We start from the raw sequence: 13,125 nt of genomic DNA on the forward strand, positions 1-13,125 counted from the left end.
GACACTCTGGCTGCGGCAGGTGCGAATGGTGCAGTCCTCGTCGTGTCGTCGTTGCAGTGAGGGGGCGGTACTCGAGTAGCGTGGGGGGCTGGGCGTGTTACGGAGGGGCCTAGTGAGCGGTGAGCGGTGAGGGTCGGCCCGCAGACAGATTTTGTATACCGAGGCGGTGCCCGGTCGCCGGTGCGGCGGTGGCGCGGTGGCAGTGTGCCGAGAGAAATGTAGATCCCTGGGCGAGGGTGGTGGAGAGGGCTGTCCGTAAGTACCCGAAAATACAACCCCTACTAGACGAGACAGCAAAGAGTGCCCGAGAGGCTCCGATACGGCCGTGTTGGGGCTCGTTCTCGGATTTTTGTCCATTGCTACTGCTTGCTTTCTTTATCTTTTGCCAAAAAGAATTTTAGTAAAAAGAAATCAAACCTGCGCGCGTCCGTCCCCCCCTCCACTCTTTGGTTGGTGCTGAGCAGCCGAGGACGACGCAGGGAGCGGCCTTTGGTGGTGCTGAGCAGCCGAGGACGACGCAGAGCGGCCTTTGGTGGTGCTGAGCAGCCGAGGACGATGCAGAGCGGCCTTTGGTGGTGCTGAGCAGCCGAGGACGATGCGCCGCTCTTCGACGGCCGCTCTGCGGTCTCCCACCGTCGCCATCCTTGGCGCCGGCATCACAGGCCTCACGGCCGCCGCATTTCTCCGCAAGCAAGGCATAGAGGACTTCACCGTCTTCGAGGAGAATGGCGATGGCGTCGGCGGCACCTGGCGAGACCATGACTACCCAGGAGCCGGGACAGACACCGAGGTCCCGTCGTACCTGCCAACCTTTCTCCCACGCCCCAACTTCCACTCGCAGTTTGCACGGCGAGACGAGATCCTATCCTACTGTGAGATGGTGGCAGCAGAGTACGTCGGGCTCGAGAAGTTCCGATTCGGCTGCCGAGTCATCGCCCTCCGCTTCGGCGGCGACGAGTGGACCCTCGACACGAGCCAGGGCCGATTCCACGCAGTTTTCATCATCTTCTGCACAGCCTCCATCTCGGCCAAGTTTGTGAGGCGCCCGAACGGCATCGCCAACGAGGCGAGCTTTGGCGGCGTGATCCGCCACTCGTCGGAGTGCGGCAGCGACCTGGCCGAGTACAAAGGCAAGCGTATCCTCATCGTCGGCTGCGGCGCGACGGCGGTTCAGCTCGCACCCACCGTCGCGCCCGTCGCCCGCTCCGTCACCGTGCTGCGGCGGACGATGCCGTACATGACGGTGCGTTCAAAGGTGGCTCTGCCGCAGCGAGCCTGGCTCTACACGCTCTGGCGGTGGGTGTACGAGCTGCGGAACGACTTCATCACCCTGCTCGACGGCGCTCGGTGCATCGAGTTCGTGCTGCGGTGGTGGGTGTGGCTTCGGGACTACATGCTCCGCGCGCCTCTCCCTGCCGCGTGCCAGCCCAGCCCGGGGCAGCCGGTGCAGTGCACGCGGCGCGCGTTCGACTACCTTGGCTTCCGGTCTGCGGTGATCGATGGCCGCATCTCGGTGGTCGACGGCCAGGCCGACCCGCTGCGCGCCTACACGCCCGACGGCGTCGTCCTCGCCTCTGGCCGTGAACTGCGCGCGGACCTCGTCGTGCTGGCGACCGGCTACGAGATCGGCAAGGTCGACATCTCCTTCTATGTGGAGGGTGCACTTCGCGATCAGGCCGAGGCGTCGCGCTTCCCCAACTTCTTCTACCCGCTCGCGGGCGCGCCGCTCTTCACCATCCCGCCCCGCGTCTGCGAGGACAACATGCTGTACTTTGTGCGCGTCCTCCGCTCTTACTCCGCTCATCCCGTCCTCTTCTTCCCGCCCGAGGACCAGCCGAGCTTTCGGAAGGACTACAGCATCCTCTTCAGCCCGCACTGCTCGTCGCGGCGCTACCTCCTCCACGACCGCAAAGATGCGCCGCGCTACCGGACCGACGACCTCCAGGTGCAGGGCATCCCCGTCCCGCGCGCCTTCGCGCGCTGGGTCCTCTGGTGGCAGCGCCCGCGGGAGTGGCGCCCGAAGGGCGCAGGCGAGGAGGAGGGCGACGCGGCAATCACCGCGGGGCCTTCTTCGAACGCCGCCATGCAGTGCTTGGCGATGTGCGACGGCTTCTGGAACCGCTGCAGCGGCGTCTCTTGGCGGCAGATGGAAATGGTCTGAGCACTGAGCTGTGCGTCGCCGCTCTACTTGTACGTTCACTCCTGTACGCTCTACACTACTTTATGCGCTCTGCTTCTCCTCTCTCGCCTCTAAAGGCTCGTACTCGTAGTGTGTACTTTTTGGTCCCGGTGTTAGGACAATCGTACTGTGGTACTTTCGTGGTCCCGGTGTTACGTTAAGAGGGAGACCAGCGCTCCAGCGGAGAGCACAGAGCAGAGACGAGAGAGCGGCGTCGGGGCCTTTTCTCGTTTTTTGACGGAATTATTCTGTGTTATCTGACTCTCACACACCGGGGGCGCGCGCGGGCGCGCGCCGGCGCGGGGGGGTCGACACCACGAACCTGCCAACCTCACCACATGACTGCTCATGAGACTCACCGCGCGTCGGCGCGGGAGACTAGCGTTCTCCAAGAAAAAAAAACGGTGCTCGATAGACCCCACCCGCAGCGCACCCAGCCCACGTGCTTCGACAGCGTCCGGAGAGGTCCCCGTGTGTTCACAATCGGCCAACCCCATCTCTCAAGCAGCTCACAGCTCACCCTTCAAACACCTGGCACGCCACTTCCGCACCACCTCCGGCGCACCGCTCAGAGACGCCTCGTCTTCCCACGTCGCGTCACTGATCGGCCAGCCCTTCCACTTGACGAGGAACTGCGTCCGCCGCGCCTCGCATCGCTCCTCGAGGATGCTCTCCACCTCGTAGTCCACCTCCTCGAAGGCGGCTACCCTGCACCGCCCGCGGTGACGGAACTCCTTGACGCAACCTTCCGTGCGCCTGCACCCGCCCACCCACGCCACGGCGACTACGGCTTCGGCCGCGGGCGGTGCGGGCCTCCTCTTCCGTTTGGCAGCCGCCCCCTCTGCTTCCTGCTCCGCCTTTGCGGCCGCCCGCGCCTCAGCGGACGCACGCGAAGGCCGGCGCGCCGGCGCTGCAGCGGAGGCCGACGCCTCGGCGGGCGAGTCGGGCGGCGGCTCATCCCTGGACCCCTCCTTCTCCTCCTTCCCCTCCTCCTCCTCCTCCTCCTCCTGCGCCGGCGGCCGCCGCCGCGAGCGCGACTGCTCGAGCCGCCAAACCTCCAGCTTGGCGGCGTCGTAGTACGTGCGCGCCCGCCCTCGCCCGCCAGCGCCTACAGCCGAGGGTCGGCCGAGGTGCGGCCGAAGTGTAGCCGAGGAGCAGCCGGCCCTCCCCCGCCGCTGCCTGCCACGCTGCGGCACGCCTCCGGATGGCGCTCGGAGAAGGAGAGGATCGCAGACGCGTCCTTGAGCGAGCTGAGGCGCCTCCGCGCCTCGCCGTTGCCGACGAAGCCAGGGGGCGCCTCGTCACGCTTCAGCTGCGGCAGCGGCGCCTCCTCCGCTGCCTCCTCCTCCTCCCCCTCCTCCCCCTCCTCCCCCTCCTCCCCCTCCTCCCCCTCTCCGCCCCCCTCCTCCCGCTCCCCGCCGCCAATGTGCCTGCCGCCCGCCGCCTGCAAGTGCCGCGCGTACGCCACCGCCGCCTCGACAGCGGTTCCAAAGTAGCCGAGGTGCGGACCTGCTCCAAGAGGGGAGGAGCGGTCACAGCGAGAAAAGTTCACGCTGCAGCCGACGCCGCACAACGCCGCGCGAGAGGCGCGCCTGGCAAGCCGTCGACCATCGGCGCGACGGCGCGGAACGGCTTGGCCAGCCTCGCCTAGAGAGCGGTGCCGCGCCTCGTCTTCCCCTGGTCGCGCGTCGACTCGCCTCGACAGCGCCGCCACGCCACGTACGCCACCCCCTCGTAGCCGGTCGAGTTGCGCTCGTTCCAGTGGAGAATGACTCCGTCCGAGAAGCGGACGCGGGCCTCGGCTCGGCCGCCGGCGTCGCGTCCAGCAGCAGCCGCGCGAGGCGGAGGGGGCGGAGAGCTCGCCCCCGCCGCCGGCTCCGCTGCCGTGCCCCCGCTCGCCCTCGCCCTGGCGTCGGACGGCTCCTCTCCAGCCCTCGCCGGCTCGCCGGCCCTCGCCGGCTCGCCGGCGTTGCTGGGCGGGCTCGGGTCGACAAAGTCCGCGTACGCAACCGCAGCCTCGAGCGCGCTGCCTGAGGGGCGAGCAGCCGGGCGGACGGCTCAGCCCTCCGACTCAACCACTTCGGAGAGCCGCCCTCTCTCTTCTCTTCTCTCTTTGCGGCTGCCGAAAGAGCCGAGGCAGATCTTGCGCCCGTCTCCCTGGCGCGGAGAGAAGGCGCTGAAGGGCTTGCCTTGCTGCCCCTCCGCCCAGCGGTACACTCCCAGGTACCCGGTGCTCGACCTGCGGCTGAGGCGCAAGAGCCGCCCCCGCCACTCCCGCTGCACGTCGCCTGCAGTGACAGCATCTCACGGTCCGCGCATTCGCCGGCCACGCTCTCCCGCCCCCGGACCGCTCCCGCTGCCAAGTCCCGACGAAGCCTCGAGCTCGGCGCAGTGCCGCGCGTACGTCACCGCCGCCTCGACGGCGGTCCCGAAGTAGCCGAGCGTCTTCCTACGGGCACGTGCCACGCGCCGTGGGAGCGTGTCGCGGGCGCGGCGAGGGAGTCCATGTCTCCGCCTCCCCCCGTCGGACGGCCCCTGCGCCTTGAACGAGACGCGGCCGTTAACGCAATGCCTCACCACGCCCTCGTACCCGGTCGCGGACCGCGAGGAGAGGCGCAGGTCGAGTCCACCCTCGCGCGGCACCACCGGCGCAGCGTAGTACGGCGCAGAGGGCCCTAGCTCCCGCCTCGTGACCCGCCTCAGACCTCCACGCCGCGCGAGCCGTCGCATCGCGGGGAGCGTGACCCGGTGCTGCGCGCTCAGCCGCGCACGGCTCGTCCGCAGCGCACGTCGCGCGGCGGAGAAGGGCTGCTGCGACGGCGGGAGAGCCTTCGCCGACGAAGTCGCCGCGCCCGCCGCGCCCCTCAGCGGAGGCTCATCGCGCACGCGCACGGCCTGGGCGTCCACGCGCCGAAACTTCTTGCGGAAGAGCTGCGGTTCAAGAGCGGATGTCTCACTCACCTCAGTGTAGTCGCGCTTGGGTAGGTTTTGAACCCGCGACGACTTGCGCACAGATTCCGGCGGTGGCCTTGGCGGTGGCCTCGAGCGCTCAACCCGTGGCTTGACCTTTCGCACCGCCGCGGCTGCGTCCGGGAGGCCGAGATCAGCGAGCGCTCGCTGGTTCGCCTGGATGTTGTCAAGCCTCTGGAGTTCGTAGGCGCTCAGCGCGCTGGACATCCTGCCCCGAGGCGAGTCCGAGTCGTGTCGGCGCGCTGATTTCTTTTTTCAAAACTTTTGGCCTTTGCCCGTGGTTGAAATGCACGTCAAGGTGCTAAAAAATCGTCCTCTTGGCAAAAATCGACGCTTTTCAAAGAATCTTGATCCATATTGCACGGGACATGGCACTAGCACAGGTACACCAAAGAAGAAAACCGACACTACGCATGAACTTGCGCTCCACAAGGGCGCAGGGCACGCCGACGCGCAACAGCGGTCAGCGCACGGCCTACTAGACTACGACGATTCTACGAACACCGCCCGCTGCCGTTCCTAGGCCGCCTCCGCGGCGCGGTAGAAGGGGCGGTCGCCGTCGATGGTGATGCGCTGCAGCTTTCGGTGCGAAGGCCAGTAGTCGTTCACCGGCCGGTGCTGCGTCAGCCGGTTGTCCCAGATGGCGACCGAGTGGGGGCGCCAACGGAAGCGGCAGCGGAAGCGCGGCTGCTCCATGTGCTCCTGCAGGAAGCCGAGAAGCTCCGCCGACTCGCCCTCGCCGAGCCCCAAGATGCGCGTGGTGAAGAGCCCGTTGACGAAGAGGCTCTGCCGGCCGCTCTCTGGGTGGGTCCGCACGACTGGGTGCGTCACCGGCGGGTTATCGGCCAGGGCTTGCGCCAGCCGCTGGCGCCCGCCCGGCTGCGACAGGCTCTCCTTGAAGCCGTGCTCGAACGAGTGCTCCGCCTCGAGCCCCGCAAGCCGCCGCCGCAGGCTCGGCTCGAGCGCCTCGAACGCCGCCGACATCGAGAGGAACTCGGTGTCGCCGCGCCCGCCGTCGGGAATGACGATGCCGTGCAGGATCGACCCGAGTGGCGGTCGCGGTCGGAACGTCATGTCGGTGTGCCACTTTTCGATCAGCGACGGCCGCTCGCGGTCATTCTCCAGGATCGTGATCTCTGGGAAGCCCTCGACGGTGGCGTATGCGGGGTGCGTCTGCACGCCTCCAAAGAGCTGGGCGAGCGCGCGGTGCGCTGCCGGATCGAAGGACGCCTGATCGCGGAAGAAGATCACCTCGTACTGAAGGAGCGCCTCGCGGACCGCCGCAAACTCGGTGGCACCGATGTGAGAGAGGTCGGCGCCCTCAATTTCGGCTCCCAGGGCGTGGGCGACCGGAGTGACGCGCCAGCCGAGCGCGTGGGCGGACGGTGGCTTGAGCGCCGGCGTGGATAGACGGCGGCTGACACCTCGCAGCGCCCTCATCGTCGGCAGGGAGGAGGTGGCGCTCGCCAAATGCAGCGGGGGGGCGCTACGACCTTCGCTGGGGGAACGGACGTTTTCGGTTGCCAATGAACCATGGGCGGGGCGCTTGTAGATGCATCTGAAAAGCGAGAATCTGAGATTCCCCGCATCCGAGAATCTAATTAAGAATCTGTAACAGAATTCCAAACGTCCGCATTTGGCGAGCGCCACCCGTCCCCCCCCCTGTTCTCCGTTCGATATCTGCCGACGCGGCCAATGCCTCCGCGGGCTCGGCGGCCGCCGCTCTCGATTCGGCTGCCGCGGCGAGCCTTCTCCGCCAGGTCCTCCGTCGCCGCCGCCACCACTGCCACTTCAACGCCCGCTACACCACTCCGGCTGCTCATCGTCGAGGCATATGATCGCGCGGGCCGGGAGCGCCTCACCTCTGCGGGCTGCACAACCGCGTCAGACACGTTTGCGGCGCTGCTTTCGCGCATCTGCCCCGAAGATCACGAGCTGCGCCTCTCGTACTGCCACCCGGCCGACTCGGTGCACGAGCTCGCTGAAGTTGGCGAACTCTCGCGCTTTGACGGCGTCGTCTGTGAGTGCAGCGCCCGCCCACCGCCCTCTCGCAGCGCCCGCCCCACCGCCCGCTCGCTCGCTCGCCTTAGCACGCTCGGTGGCGCAGGGACGGGGTCTTCGCTCACGATCCACGAGGACAAGCCCGAGGTGACGCGCCAGATCGAGCTCGCGCGCCGCTGCTTTCAGGCCGCCGTGCCGCAGTACGGCTCTTGCTGGGGCCTCCAGATCTCGGCGGCCGCGGCGGGCATCCCGTGTGAGCCCAACCCGCGGGGGCGCGAGCACGGCATCGCGCGCGGCATCGCCCTCACTCGGTCGGGGCGGCGCCACCCGATGTTTGACGGCTGCCTCCAGACCTTTGACGGCTGCGCCGCGCACACGGACCACGTCGCGGCCAGCTGGGCCGCGGCGCCCGTGTGCAGGCCCGGCGTCGAGGCGGAGGTGCTCGCGTCGAACGACTTCACGCCGGTGCAAGGGCTCGCCGTCCGCATCGACGGCGGCGAGTTTTGGTCGGTCCAGTACCACCCCGAGCTTGACCTCGGCGAGATTGCCCGCCTGATGCGGCTGCCGGCGTCGCGCAGCCTGCTGGTCGAGCAGGGGGAGGTGCGGCGGCACCTCCTTCTCAGCGCCCCCCCCCCATCCCCCCATCCCCCCTCCCCGCCGCCGCCGCCCCTCACCGCCCCTCACCGCCACCCCTCGCCACGCCGTCTCTCACCGCCGCGCCTCTTGCCGCCGCGCGCAGTACTCGAGCGAGGAGGAGCTGCTCCGCTACTCGCGCGACCTCGAGGCGCTCGCCGCCGACCCGTCCAATCTCGAGCTGCGGCGCCGGCTCGCCGTCGGCGACGATGTCATCGACCCCGCGCGCCGCGCCCGCGAGATAGCGAACTGGCTCCAGCACCTCGTGCTGCCGCAGCGGCGGCGAGACCTCGACCACGTGCGCGGGCCGCGGGCGGAGGCACGCTACCCGCCGCCGGGCCTCGCCGGCTCGCAGCTCGTCGGCGCGGCGGGGCGGTTGGGCGAGCCGCTGGGCGCGCCGGCAGCCAGGCCGGGAGAGGTTGTGGTCGACAACCCGTACGACGGCTCCGAGGCGGCGCGAGTGCGGCTGCTCGGGGCGTCGGAGGCGGTCGCGCAGGCAGCCTTCAGAGGACCCACGCACACGCACACGTCGGCACGAGCAGTCAGCAGCCTCAGCCTATGACTCGCAGGCGGTCGCCGCGGCGCGGGTGCAGCGCGAGTGGGCTGCGGAGACGACGGTCGCGGAGCGAGTGGAGCTGTGCGGCCGGTTCCTCGACGCGCTCGAGGCGGACGTGGATCGGGTCGCGGCCGACATCACGGCGCAGATGGGCAAGCCGCTCGCGGCGAGCCGCGGCGAGGTGCGCGGGGTCCGCGAGCGCGCCGAGGCGATGATGGCGCTCGCGCCGGCGTCCCTCGCGCCGGAGCAGCTCCCCGAGAAGCCAAGCTTCACGCGGCGCATCGAGAAGGTCCCTGTCGGCGTCGTGCTCGCCATTGCGCCGTGGAACTACCCGCTGCTGACCGCCGTCAACTGCGTGGTGCCTGCGGTGCTCGCCGGCAACGCCGTGCAGCTCAAGCACTCGCCGCGCACGCCGCTGTGCGCCGACGCCTTTGAGCGCGCCTTCGCCGCCGCCGGCGCGCCGGCGGGCCTCGTGCAGGCGAGCCCGTTGGAGGGCCCTTTCTAGTCGCGCCCTCAGCCCTCTCACCGCCACAAGCCTCACCGCACCACCACAAGCCTCACCGCCCTCTCGCCACCCCTCCCCACAGGCGCTACCCTGCAGCAACGAGGCGGTGCACGCGGCCATCGAGCTGCCGCAGGTTGGCCTCGTCTCATTCACCGGCTCGGTCAAGGCGGGCCACGCGGTCCACGCCTCCGCGAGCCGCCGCTTCATCGACACGACGCTCGAGCTGGGTGGCAAGGACGGCGCGTACGTGGCTGCCGACGCGGACGTCGCCGCCGCCGCCGCGTCGCTCGTCGACGGCGCCTTTTACAACGCCGGGCAGTCGTGCTGCGCCATCGAGCGGGTCTATGTGCACGAGACGGTACACGAGGAGTTTGTGGCGCGTGCGCTTGAGCTCGTGAGGGCGTACCGGCTCGGCGACCCGCGCGACGGCGCCACCAGCCTCGGCCCGCTCGCTCTCCCCTCCGCGCCCGCCTTTTTGCGCGGGCAGGTGCTCGACGCGACGGCCAAGGGGGCGCGGCTGTTGTGCGGCGGCGTCGAGACGGCGTGCCCCGCGACGGGGCGCGGCCGCTTCTTCGCTCCGGCGCTACTCGACGGCTGCGACCACTCGATGGCGCTGATGCGCGACGAGTCCTTTGGGCCCGTGCTCGGCGTGTGCAAGGTCGCCTCCGATGCCGAGGCGGCCGAGGCGGTGGACGACTCGCCCTTTGGCCTGACCGCCTGCATCTTCACCTCCGACGTCGAACGCGCCGAGGCCTTTGCGGCGCGCGTCGACGTGGGCACCGTCTTTATGAACCGGTGCGACTACCTCGACCCGCTGCTGCCGTGGACCGGCGCAAAGGCGTCGGGCAAGGGCGCCAGCCTCTCGGCGCACGGCTTCAAGGCCTTCACTCGGCTCAAGGGAGTCCACTTCAAGCACGACCCGCTGGCGTGAGTCCGAGGCAGAGGGTAGTACGTGTGTCATATTCTGTGCCCCCTGGCGCGCTGGCAGCGACCCGGCACGGCAGTCCCAGTCGTCTCGACTCCATGAGTCCTTCTCTCGACGAGTTTGCGCGCGCCAGCTAGAGCGTAGGCTCTTTATCGGGGACTGCCCATCTCTCGTGAGTCTCGATTTGAGAGACGGTGTAGCAACGAAAAGTGTAGAGTGAAAAAAACACTACATCGGGCCGAGCCTGATGTTGCAGTGGGGGCACGCGACGCGCGCAGCGCATGCGGCGCTGCGCGACCGGGTACAAAGCCCCCAACGCCAACCCCGGTCTCGAGGGTCAAAAAGCCCCCCCCCCCCCCCAAAGTGGACGCCGGCAACCAGCCCTCGTCCGTCCGCAAACAATGTACGATCTGAGCCGAGCGATGCTGGCGCCGCGGCGAACCGCAACGGCGCGACGAATGCGGACGCGACGAGCAGCGATGGCGGGGCGAGTCGCAATGGCGCGATGAGCCGAAATGGAACGATGACGGGTGGCACGACGATGCCACGGGCGGCGCGGCTACGACGATCGTCGGCGCAGAGGCGAGCGCGAGCGCGACTACTACGATCAGCGCGATGACCGGTCCCACAATCTCAGGCACACCTATAACCAGGGGCAGCCTCAGCACAGCGATCGCAGGGCGGGTCCGCCGATCCTCAATGAGCGAAGACGCGACCGGCAGAGCCACGACGCACGAGTGCCTAATGAGCGCCCCTCGTCTAGCCACTGTGCTGATGGCAGTGGTCAGGTCGACCCTCGGAAGCACCGCTTTGATAAGCCAGGCTAGCAACGCGTGACGCACTGCTCACGCTCTCTGCTGCCCACAGCACGAGCTTGGACCACATCCACGCTGCGAACCTGTGGAACAAACTGGGCAAGCAGCGCAACGAGCGGCGGCACGAGGAGCAGCTTGAGCGGCTGGTGCAGCGCACGCTCGTCCTCGTCTCGTCGTGCAATGCGCGAGCACTGGCAAATATCGCTCACGGTGCGGCCAAGTGCCGGCTGCCAGTGAGTGAGGTGCGCTCGCTCTACGCGGCGGTGGCGGAGGCGGCGGTGCGCGGCGGGCTGGCAGGCTTCAAGCCGCAGGACCTGGCCAACACTGTGTGGGCGTATGCGACGGCGGGCGTGGCTGCGGAGGCGCTGTACGCGGCGGTGGCAGAGGCGGCGGTGCGCGGCGGGCTGGCCGGCTTCAGCCCGCAGGCGCTGTCCAACACTGTGTGGGCGTATGCGATGGCGGACCAGTATCACCAGGCGCTGTTTGCCGACTGCCGCGCGTGATCAGCGACTCCTTCGCACAGGAGTTGCGCACCGGCTACTCTCTCGACCTGGCGCTGCCCTCGTCACGCGTCGCGATCGAGGTGGACGGCCCCTCTCATCCTGTTGCCCGACAGCCGGGGCGTGCGCAAACCCAATGGGCCGACGCTGCTCAAGCGTCGCCTCCTTGCGGCGGCTGGCTGGCGGGTGATCTGTGATCTGTGAGGGTCCGCCCGCAGGCGCATTTTGTATACCGAGGCGGTGCCCGGTGCCGAACCTGTCGGACCTTAAGACAGCGTTGTAGATCCCTGGGCGAGGGTGGTGGAGAGGGCGGTCCGTCGGCGCCAAACCACCTCCCACCGAGGTGGGCAGGTTCCACGCGTTCCCGGACCGCCCCGTTGGAGGTAGACCGCTCGTCTAGCCAATCAGCCTTAAGCGAGCGGCCTGGCCGTTGGAATGGCCCAAGACCGGTCCCCGTCGGGAGGGACTCTGGAAGAGGAGAGCAACCAGGTGCCCGGGGGCGTCCCGCCCACATCCGGATGACCTCTCCTCCTTCGACCAGCCGTCCCTGTGGTGGTCACGCGGCCTCTGGCTGGAACGGGATCTACCTCGCAAGCGAGTCACCCGGGCCGGCGCGCGTCTTCCGGGAGAGAGGGGCGGGGCCTCAATGACCTAGTTGCCCGGCCGGGCGTTCGGACTCGGCTGGCGGGTGATCAGCGTTCCAACTTCCATTCTACGAGTGGGGGACGGCTTGAGCGTCAACCTACCTGGAGGGAGCGGTCCCACTGTAGTATTTCGACGTCGTAGTATTTGATTGTTATTGTTGTGTGCTCTCCTCGATCCTCGATCCTCGATGCTGTGTCTCCCAAGTTTCTTTCTTTCTGTGTCGGTTTGCAAAGCACAATGGTGGGCACATGTCTCCAGATCCGGGGAGGGAAACTCGTCTTTTCGTACTAGCGCGAATTGCCACTTTGTGTGTTTAGAGACGCTTCAGCGTCCTCCCGACACTCGCTGAAATTGTGGGTCGGGCGGGCCCACCCCGCGGGGCGCGACGGTGTGGACAAAGCAGGGTGTCGGACTCCTTGAGCGTCACAACCCCTGCAAGGTACAGATGGTTGCCGACGCCTGCTTCCACCCAGCGGCTGTGTGCTTCGCCGTAGGTACGCATCAGGCGTTGTAGTCCGTCCACAGCCGCACGGTCATGCCGTTGGCCTCTCCGAGCGTGCGGAGTGATGTTACCATGGCCTTGTGCAGTGGTGCTCGCAGTTGCACCGGCACTCCGGTGGGAGTTACCAACACCGTGTCGATGAACATCACCTTCGCACTGGCACCCGTTTCCAAGCCTGTGGTTTCGCTCTCAAAGCGCACGAGGGCGATGGCGTGCTCTTCTTTCTCGAGGCCATGAAGGTAGGCCCCCATGGTCACGCCAGCTGCGCCGGCGCTCGCGGCAAGCGCCATCTGTGCCCGGAGCTCAGCTTGCACGCGGGTTATCTTGCTGGCTTCGCCTCCCGTTTCCTGCTCGTATGCGAACCGCCAAAACGCGAGCACCGCCCGCTTCTCGTTGGATACTTGCGTCAGCGCCATCTGCACATTTTCGCCCTTCCCATTCCGAAAGCCAATATCAAACACGTGAACCACCGCTTCGTCATCTAGAGGGGGCGGCCAATGCGAGGACGCTTGCATGGCGGGTACGGCGGCGATGCGCCGCGGTCTGTTGAAGTTTCTTGCGACATAGCCGTGCGCTAGCGAGAGACTGAGTAGGATGAGCGTCATCATCACAAGAATCGGCGCGGGACGTTTATGCGATGCGGATTCGGATTTCAACGGGGCGAACGGGTTAGGGTGTATGAGGGAGGGAGGTGGAAAGGAGAGAGACAAGCAAGATGACTGGCTCGTGAACACGACGAACAGGTACGGGTACTTGAGTATAGTAGATCAGTCGGATCGAGATCCAAGCGAGGTAGAAGGCCACCTGGCGTCACCGGGAGCCGGTGGGTGTGGAGGGAGGTCTAAGATCCGTTAGCGGGAGCAATACCAAACAACTCTAACACTCACACGTCAT

The 13,125-nt window shown here is 67.7% G+C and overlaps 4 protein-coding genes across 4 annotated transcripts; 3 read left to right on the forward strand and 1 right to left on the reverse strand.

Annotated features, from left to right (window-relative positions):
* Nucleotides 1-595: 595 nt before the first annotated feature.
* Nucleotides 596-2,161, forward strand: EMIHUDRAFT_197115 (hypothetical protein; the record flags this gene model as incomplete). Its single annotated transcript, XM_005767013.1, has 1 exon — nucleotides 596-2,161. The coding sequence occupies one exon, from the start codon at nucleotides 596-598 to the stop codon at nucleotides 2,159-2,161; it is 1,566 nt and encodes a 521-aa protein (XP_005767070.1).
* Nucleotides 2,162-5,471: 3,310 nt separating this feature from the next.
* Nucleotides 5,472-6,589, reverse strand: EMIHUDRAFT_461539 (taurine catabolism dioxygenase; the record flags this gene model as incomplete). Its single annotated transcript, XM_005767014.1, has 1 exon — nucleotides 5,472-6,589. One exon carries the CDS (start codon nucleotides 6,587-6,589, stop codon nucleotides 5,669-5,671), a length of 921 nt encoding a protein of 306 aa, XP_005767071.1. The 3' UTR covers nucleotides 5,472-5,668.
* A 243-nt stretch (nucleotides 6,590-6,832) lies between these two features.
* On the forward strand, nucleotides 6,833-7,902 carry EMIHUDRAFT_432546 (hypothetical protein; the record flags this gene model as incomplete). Its single annotated transcript, XM_005767015.1, has 3 exons — nucleotides 6,833-7,169; nucleotides 7,257-7,750; nucleotides 7,890-7,902. Coding segments are annotated over exons 1-3 (831 nt in total), but the record flags the coding sequence as incomplete, so codon positions are not given.
* A 523-nt stretch (nucleotides 7,903-8,425) lies between these two features.
* Nucleotides 8,426-9,988, forward strand: ALDH2 (aldehyde dehydrogenase). Its single transcript, XM_005767016.1, is given in 3 exon segments — nucleotides 8,426-8,817; nucleotides 8,927-9,903; nucleotides 9,917-9,988. The coding sequence occupies 2 exon segments, from the start codon at nucleotides 8,554-8,556 to the stop codon at nucleotides 9,773-9,775; spliced, it is 1,113 nt and encodes a 370-aa protein (XP_005767073.1). The 5' UTR covers nucleotides 8,426-8,553; the 3' UTR covers nucleotides 9,776-9,903; nucleotides 9,917-9,988.
* The last annotated feature ends 3,137 nt before the right edge of the window (nucleotides 9,989-13,125 follow it).

The sequence above is a fragment of the Emiliania huxleyi genome (genome assembly GCF_000372725.1).
Source record: "Emiliania huxleyi CCMP1516 unplaced genomic scaffold EMIHUscaffold_5, whole genome shotgun sequence".
Lineage (NCBI taxonomy): Eukaryota > Haptophyta > Isochrysidales > Noelaerhabdaceae > Emiliania > Emiliania huxleyi.